The 9,589-nt window shown below is 30.5% G+C and overlaps 1 protein-coding gene across 1 annotated transcript; it reads right to left on the reverse strand.

Moving 5' to 3' along the window:
• Positions 1–2,682: 2,682 nt before the first annotated feature.
• On the reverse strand, positions 2,683–6,933 carry LOC143628938 (gamma carbonic anhydrase 2, mitochondrial-like). The gene is made up of 5 exons (XM_077098370.1): positions 6,715–6,933; positions 6,044–6,187; positions 5,842–5,967; positions 4,952–5,103; positions 2,683–3,257 (listed from the first exon to the last, which is right to left on the reverse strand). The coding sequence occupies exons 1-5, from the start codon at positions 6,827–6,829 to the stop codon at positions 2,976–2,978; spliced, it is 819 nt and encodes a 272-aa protein (XP_076954485.1). The 5' UTR covers positions 6,830–6,933; the 3' UTR covers positions 2,683–2,975.
• Positions 6,934–9,589: the final 2,656 nt, after the last annotated feature.

The raw sequence follows: 9,589 nt of genomic DNA on the forward strand, positions 1-9,589 counted from the left end.
ATCCATAACCTACTTTATTAACAATTATTTCACAAACACGATGTATCCAATATATGCATACACCAATATTTTAGTAAGCACCCCTGCACAAAAAAAGCATCCAATAACAATAAGCACATGCGACACTGATAACTACAAATGAATACGAAGGAATAATTTGCGCGAACCCGCAGCAATGCGCGGGCACTTCTGCTAGTACTAATAAACCAAAACTATTTTTTCACATGTTATTAAACTAGAGTAGCCAACTAATATTATTATCGTTTATAGAATCTACTATACTATTAAAGAAATAACTCTTACCAAAATAATATGCACCCTCATAATTTATTGCTAATAAAATAAATAAAATTATATTAAATTACAATCAACTTAATTACACTCAACATATCCTAATATACTATATTACTAATAATACAGGTGTTCCTTAATGAGTTTGAGTTTATCTTTTCAAAGTTTCATGGTAGTTATTTTATATTTTGATTTCGCTTCGGATTTTGGTTTTTGTTCAGTTTTAGTTTTTATGAATTTGGTTCGTTTAAGTTGCGTTTCGGTTAGATTTTGTTTTTTCTTACTTTCGTTTTAGGTCGGTTTAACTTTATTCAGTTTTTCGTTTTGGTTATTGCAGTTTTTGTTTTTGGTTGGTTTCAGATTTATCGGTGTTAGTGTTTCAGTTTTATTTCGGTTTTTTGTAGTTTTATTGGTATTTGGTTTTATTTAGGTTTTTTGTTTTGTCTTAGTTTTTTCAGTTTAGTTTCTTTTCAATTTGTATTTAGTTTGTTCGGTATTTGTTCATAGTACTTATTGAAAAATAATAAATATACGGAGGGTTCACAAATTAAGTGAAAAGTTCACATGGATTCAAACATTAAGTGGGTTGAATTCTTGGAAACTTTATAATTTTTTGGATCTTCATAACTAGTAATAATGAATTCGCATTTGGTAGAAAGAATTTCAAAAGCTAAGAACGTTGTATGCGTTACCCTTCATTTTTCTTCTTAGTATTCAAGTGTGTTATTTCAATATTCATTTATGAAAATGGGTCATTTTAAAAATTTTTCGATTTTCTTTGGCTCGGGTCAAAATGGGTCATTTTAAAAGGGTATCAGTTTAGTTCTGGTAAACGAGTCAATATAAAAAGGTATCGATTTCGTTCGGGTTTCAATGGGACTTTTTAAAATTGTATCGATTTGGTTCGAGTCATAACAGGTCAATTTTAGAATATATCGATTTGGTTAAGGCTAAAATTGTTCATTCTCAAAACGTAACAACTTGATTATGGTCAAAACATGTCATTTAAAAAGGTTTCGGTTTGGTTTTGGTTCTTAAATGCGCTTTGCAATACTTTTCATATGAAATGTAAAAACAATTTTCGTAGTCAGATAGTCACTATGTTTGTTAGATTGGTGGTGTATGAATGTTTATGTCATCAATTGTGTTCCCAGTTTAGGAAGAAAAAATGACCGAATCATTCTTGAATGTTTATTGGGTATCTCTCATGGATGTTTTCTGATTTGTTTGCTTTTCAGACTAATTTAAAATTTATGAAGTTTATGTTTTAAAGTTTTAATTTTTCTTCGTAAATATTCTACTATGTAAAGTCATTCTTTGTAAGTTTATGTATTTCAATAGTTTGTTTGCGTATGAATTGCAATTAAAAATCATGTTGTTGTCTCTAAACATAAATTAAAAAATAACTTGTCATTTGAAATTATATGTCTTACTTCACGATTTCTATATTTTTGTATTTGTCGTGCACGAGTCAATAACCTAGTTATTAACAAAGTTACAAATCTAACTTTAAATGTTGTATTAAATGAGTTTTTTATATATTTATAAATTATAAAATTTTATTTATCATTATTTATATTTTATGAATCTGCAAGGTATGTTGTTATTTATATTATTAAATTTAACTTTTTTGTTGCATTTTTTAATCACTCGTGTATTACAAAGGTTATATCCTATTATCTATACTATATTATAATAGATTTGAGAAAGATATGTTAAGAACTTTTAGATTTTATTCTATAAATTTTGATACATATGGCACACCATTTGATGCATTCACTTTAAGCAATTGTCTATATATAATTATTTATATACTATATTAAAATACATTTGTGAGGGGTATGTTAAGAATTTTTAGATTTTAAAAGTTGTGTAAAATTTGAATATTTAATTCACTTTAAGTATATATAATTTAGTACATATAATAATGCATGTTTAATAATAATAATAATAATTAATACTCAAATATAATCGATGTTTAATGCAAGTTGGGTTAAATTTAACAGTTATGAATCTTCTCGGCGGGCTCGACTAGTAAGTAGTACATAACATGAATATTTAAGGAGTAATTACTCTCTCTCTCACACACATATAGAATTAAAGCAACACTACATTTTAAGCAGTTAGCAAATACCCACATTTTAAGTTACAAATACCGCCATTTATGCTGGTATTCTATTTTCAATAGTACTGTCCTTTACCCAAAAAAATAAAATAAAAACATATATATATTTCTATCATGATGATTTTGTAGAGCCATGCAAAGATCTTCCAAGATATCTAGGGTTCCTTTTGCATCATTTCTGCGCAAAAGTGACGAAAACTTGGTGGATTTCTTTTACCTTATAGTTTCTGCAGCACTTGCAAGGGTCCAATCATGGGGACCGAAAATTAAAATGCTACATGTAATATCTCATCATCACACAAAAGTCAAATTTGGTCAAAGAAACACAACCCTACTGATGAACTCAAGAAACACATGGGTTCATATTTTTCCTTTAAAACATCAAAAATCTCTCTTAAAATCCTTATAAACCAAAACAAGAACTTCACCGTTGACCACAGACAACAAACATGGCAAACAGTTTAGGATCTTTAACAATACTTTGAGACCCTGGCCCCAAAAAATTATTGGTGGAAATTATATCAAAACAGAAAACTCTAACGAGCCCGAACCAACCAATTTAGGAACCGATTTTTTCTGCTTTATCGGGTAGGATATTATCGGGTAAGGTGAGCTCCACGGGGGTTTCACGGACCACACCAATCATTGAGTCATACTCTTCATCTTTTCGTGCGAATTTCTTGCGAAGTGTTTTCTCCAACTCGATTTCTTCAAAACCTTTATTATTTTCGGTAGCATGAATGATGGCTAAGTTTGCGTAGTTGGTTGCTGATTGGGAAATGAATGCTATTTCCTCTTCTGTAAGCTTCCTCATGAATTTGGCTGGATTGCCTCCCCATACCTACAGATTAAATAGCATTATTGCAAAATAAAATAATTTTTTTCAAGAACACACTTTGAAAGATTGCAGATTCAAAAGATAAATACACAAAAGAGCTAAAGTTCGGATTTTTATGTTGTATCTAGGGTAATTTAGACATTTGACTGATTTCCAAACAATTGTACTATACTTACATGCTCCATTTAAAAAAACGCAAGACGCACAAGGCTACAGAAAAGCGCCCCATGCACATCTGGTTAAGGTTAGTCAGAATTGGGGTTTGCACGGGATGAAGAGATTATGATTTATGAATGGTTACTTGCTAAAAAGGCTAACATGTTAGAGAAATGAGACAGGTGCAGCTTTCGGTTGTAAATAAAGCTTAAGATAAGTAGTTTATATCATATATGTTCCTGAAAGAAATGTGCAACGAAAAATAATCGATTAATATGAAGACGTATGCCAAAAATCAGATGATGTTAAGGGAGACTGATATAGACCGATTCGAGATGGTCAATCTCCAAAAAATATTAGAGAAGAACAAGAACTTGGATCAATTTTCAGCTTTATTTTCATTCATGCAAACAAACTTATATAACAAAGATAATAAACTAGAACATGGAAATCATGGAGTAACTTGATATAAAATAAAAAAGAAGTGCAAACGTGGACATGAAGACCAGAACAAGGGCGCGGGATCAACGGTGGTAGTGTGGTACGCATCAGAATCATGATAGAAGTATCATAGAGAAGAAGATTCAGAAGGTCTACTTGTTTTTTGGGATATATAAAAAACAGAAATCAAAATATAAAGGTATGTAATATATTACATGCTAATATGAGGGTAAAATTACGGAACGAAAAAAAAAAACTTACACCAGACTAAGACAAATGCGTCGAAAGTCATCCCATGCATGAAACCTCCTAATCATTTATTCAAATAGTATATTACTATCATTATAATTAAAAGATGTGTGTATCAAACTAACGGTGGTACGCATCAGAATCATGATAGAAGTATCATAGAGAAGAAGATTCAGAAGGTCTACTTGTTTTTTGGGATATATAGAAAACAGAAATCAAAATATAAAGGTATGTACTATATTACATGCTAATACGAGGGTAAAATTTTCATATCTAAAAACATAAGGCGGCTAAGCAGTTACGGAACGAAAAAAAAAAGAAAAAAACTTAGACCAGACTAAGACAAATGCGTCGAAAGTCATCCCATGCATGAAACCTCCTAATCATTTATTCACATAGTATATTACTATCATTATAATTAAACTAACGGTGGTACGCATCAGAATCATCATAGAAGTATCATAGAGAAGAAGATTCAGAAGGTCTACTTGTTTTTTGGGATATCTAGAAAACAGAAATCAATATATAAAGCTATGTAATATATTACATGCTAATATGAGGGTAAAACTTTCATTTCTAAAAAAAATAAGACGGCTAGGCAGTTACGAAACAAAAAAAAAAAAAAAACTTATACCAAACCAAGACAAATGAGTCGAAAGTCATCCCATGCATGAAACCTCCTAATCATTTATTCAAATAGTATATTACTATCATTATAATTAAAAGATGTGTGTATCAAATTAATGATTATAAAAAGAACAACTTTCCGTTCTAAATGTGTTGCAGGTTAACCTGACCCAATAAATTTGCCTTATTCTGCCATGTCTAAACAAGAGTGAGGACCCACAAACCTCTCCAAAAGGAATCCTAGTATTTTGTTTGACAAGAGCACCAGAAGCAACCATGGCATTTTTCTCAACATGAGATCCATCAAGCAAAGTGGCACCCATCCCAACAAAGGCTTCATCTTCAACAGTGCATCCATGTAACACAGCACCATGACCTACATGCATCATGTGTATATATTCTTAATACCAACTTATCGCATGCGTGCAAATAAATAAACACACATTTGGTCATAACTGCATTTTTAGGTAGTTAGGAGACGGTGAAGCGTTTGAAGAAAACAGACCCAAGTTTGCTTGCTTATTCAACCAGCGAACTTCGATTCATTTCATTTTTCTTTTTTTAAATTAATATTCCATATGACATATAACTTGATTTTTCTCTAATAATTTTGCTTGTTTACTTAAAAAAAACCTAAATATACAGTTTTGTTCAAATTTTTTAGACATTCAAATAGGAATCTTATTGAAAGCCAAGTTATATTTGAAATGAAGTATGTTTTAATATTCGTGAAACTAAAAAAAAGATACTCTATTTTGAATATAGCTCGGTTTTCGATAAAATTTATATCAGAATATCGGCAAAAAGACAAACGAAGCAAATTAGTTTATCTAGTTTTAAGAAAAGTAATGAGCAGTCAAGCACAAGTTATTAGAGAAAAACCAAAGCATATGTTAAATGAAATACAGAATTAAAAAGAAATTACTTTTTCAAGTCAGCTAGCCGAATAAGCAAACTTTGACTTCTTTTCAATGTCCGCCACCCTAGATATCGAACTACATACAAACCAAACATATTTCCAAAACCAAATATAAACACTTTTCAGTCTCCTATGTCCTAAACAACCTAGAAGAAAAAAAACAAAAAACAAATATAATCGATCGTAATTACTCACCCACAGTAACATTGTTGCCTATTATTGTTGGTAACACATTCCCACTTATATTGGATTTGGCTACATGAACAAGAGCATTGTCTTGAATGTTTGTTCCTGATCCAACTCTGATGCTGTTCACATCACCTAACATCAACCCCGTGTTAGAAAATATAGAAAATAATACATTACTTCTTAAAGAGCACATAACTTGTTGGCTTACCTCTAAGAACACATCCATACCAAATAGAGGAACCACGGCCCACTTGAACATCGCCAATGACAGAGGCACCAGGAGCCACAAACGCGTCTTTGTCAACCACGGGCTCTTTATCAAACAAATTCATCAGCGTTCGGTGCCTAGACACTGCAATTAGATTCAAAATAAGTCACAAACCATATTAGAACAATACAATACAATACAATACAAAACAAAACAAACTCTAGATGATAAAAAAAAAGACCTTTAATGTAGAGACATGAAGAATACTTAATTTGTACATATCATATCATTATAGGAAAGTTTCAAGTTCCGGTTTATTTTCATTAAGCATTTTAAAAGAATGAAAAATGTGATAGATCATATAGACTCATCACCAAAAGTGAACACTTATGTTAACTAATGTATTACAAGAAGCGTAAGTTTTGAAAAGAATGTTGTTCAATAATCATTAAATTTACCAGCAAAAAGTAGTAAGTAAAAACAGTAGCAGTAGTAAACTAGCGATAACACCATTTAAGCAACAGCAACGTTCACTACACAATCTAATGATCACCGACATGGGATAGCCTAAAATTGAATATCCCATAGTGAGACAATTACCACGATACTTGAATTGAAACCCTAAATTGAATTGGGTTTGTTAAGATTAAAGAATAGGGTTTAGGGTTTACCTTGTTCTTGGAAGAGATGACTGCCTTGGAAGGCACAGCCGACACGATCAACGGTTTGACCGGCGACACGGATCCAAGATCCGACGACGTAGATTGCTCGTCCTAAACTTCCCATTATTATTATTATTATGCAACAACCCTAATCCGATCGAAAGGCGTTTGCGGCCTTCACCTCAAGAACAAGAGGCTAGTAGTGTTAGAGCAACAAACAAATTGGGGCAAGATAATAATAATAATAATAATAATAATAATAATAATAATAATAATAATAATAATAATAATAAACTGAGTTGTGACTCAGTGTGTATGTGTTAGTTCGAGTGAGGATTGTGACTCAATCAGTATGACTCGCTTTCACTTTGTTAAATACAGTTTTTTTTTTCTTTTAAAATAGTTTTGCTATGCTGGTTTTAGGTTTGTTGCGGTTGAAGGTTCTTACCATGAGAAAACTTATTTAGAGAATTAACATGTGTTTATTCATTTCGTTTTTGATAGATTTGATTTTCTAGCCCTGGAGACTACGGAGTTTTTTACCAGGTCCAGCCGATCATGCACTCTTCAGTCCCTAAGACCTCAAACTTTATTTTTAATAGAATTGGTTTTGCTATCCAATAGAGGATTATGACGCAACTTGTTATCAATTTATCTGTTATTTTATTGTAATCAGTTAGTTTGTAGTTAAATGAAAATCTTTATGTATTTTTAACCTAATGTTTCCATTTGTGTACATATTAGCTATGTGTTTAAATTAAAACACTGAGTAATCAAAACAATGTATTCATCTCTATTGAAAACATTTGATCCCAAAATAAATGATATTCGTAAATCGTAATTGAAGATATAGGACATCGAATAAGTATGATATTTGACATTATCAGACAAACCTTTTTTATATACACAAATTATGATATTTAACTAAATTATAATTTGGATCCCTAGCTCCCGAGGCGGTTCGCTTCTTGGAGCGGGTGCAGAAGGTGGTCCACAGTGACTCGCAGAGCCCGAGGAATCAATGATTTATATTTAGTAGAATAGGCTTTGCGATTCAAAAGGGGATAGCGGCGCAGCTTGTTGCTCGCTTACCCATTATCCAGATGTAGTTCAGTTTGTGTTATATATAAAAGGATTTACGGGATATTTAACCGATGTGTAAGAGCATTCACATCTTATTCAATATATTTTCCCTATAATTTAGTTAAAAAACATATTCCATAAATTTATATATCATTTTTCAAAATTCTTCTACATTCTGTTCCTTATTCATATCCATAAATTAATTTTTATTATTTTTTTCTTTTTCGTCTTATTATATAGTAAATGATGATTGGGAGAGAGGAGAGATGTGATATATTATATGGTATGGATAAAAAATGAGTCTCTATATTTAGGGATTTACTTTAGTTGCCATATAACTCATCCATATAATAGGGAATAGATTGGAGAGGTGATTTTGATTGTTTTCTTAAAATTTACCCTAAATTATATGGGTTTGACAACTTTAGAGAATGTGTTGAGAATGCTCTAATATGTCATGTGAGCCTTACTACCTTCCCGTCAAGTAATGCAGACCTTAGAGCATTCTCATCCCATTCACCATCCTTATCTCTATAATTGTACTAAAAAACACTACATTTCTCTCTCCTGTTCAATTAAATAATATTTTTTTATACCTTTATCATTACAGTTTTCTCTCTCCTCTACTCACAACCAATCCAACAAATATTAAAAAATAAATAGGGGCAAACAATGTTCTCCAAATGTTTTCCCAAATTTACAAAAAAATCACTACATTTTTCTCTCCACCCAATAATTTACACTCACAACCACTCAAAACCTCACCCTATAATTTACATACTTTCCTCACATAAATTTAAGGGATGGATTGTGAATGCTCTTAATTGGTTATTTCAAAAAAAAAAGGTAATGCTGACCTGGCAGCTACTATTTGCACGTTGATAAAGACATATATTAATAAAAGTTGTTTAACTAAAAAAAATATTGTTTAAAATAAAATGCATATATATTCATAGTTGTTGTCAACGTTTTCATAGAAGAAAATTCTAAACTTATCAATCCCAATTGATTCACATCATCGTTAGTATTGTAATTTAAATCTATATCTATCTATCTTAAATATACCTAAACGAAACCTTCTTATATTCTCTCAAGCAATCAGATTTCTTTATTTATAAATAGAGGTTTCTCATGCATTTGATCCGAATTCATGGATATGGGTCTCACCAAACCCAGATAGCTATTAAACGGGTTATAACATCTCATTAAATTAAAAATTAATCTCACCAAATATTTGATATGAAAATCCTATAAAATAGGGATATACTGAAATATAATATCCGACTTTTTTACAAAATGATATTATTAATAATTAAGAAATAAAATCATAGTAAAAAACAAATAAACGGGTCATGGGTCTTGTCAAACCCAGATAGCTTTTAAATGGGTTATAACATCTCATTCATTTGTGAAGCTCTTTAATCATCAAATCCTAAGTATATTATTAATTTCCTTACAATAAATAAAATTAAAATCCAAAAAATATATATAACTATTAGAAACGAAAAATGTAAAATTAAACCCGTAATTTAACCCTATTTTAATTTCTCAATATGGATTTTGTTACATTAGGGATTCTTTTTTTTTTTTTAAGTTTAACTTAAATGAAAAGTTTCACAAAATTATAACAAATGAGCATAAACGAACAAAAAAATAAAAAAGTTAAGAAGATAATTTATTCAACTTTTCATTCAAAAATGAACGTAACCCAACATAAATTAATCAAAATAGGTTCAAGTATATAATTAACTTCTTACAATAAATAAACTAAAATTTTAGAAACGAAAAATGTAAAATACCC

This window comes from Bidens hawaiensis, unplaced genomic scaffold, assembly GCF_021521415.1.
Source record: "Bidens hawaiensis isolate Kalapana, Puna unplaced genomic scaffold, B.hawaiensis_p1.1 tig00005104_1, whole genome shotgun sequence".
NCBI classification, from domain to species: Eukaryota; Viridiplantae; Streptophyta; class Magnoliopsida; order Asterales; family Asteraceae; genus Bidens; species Bidens hawaiensis.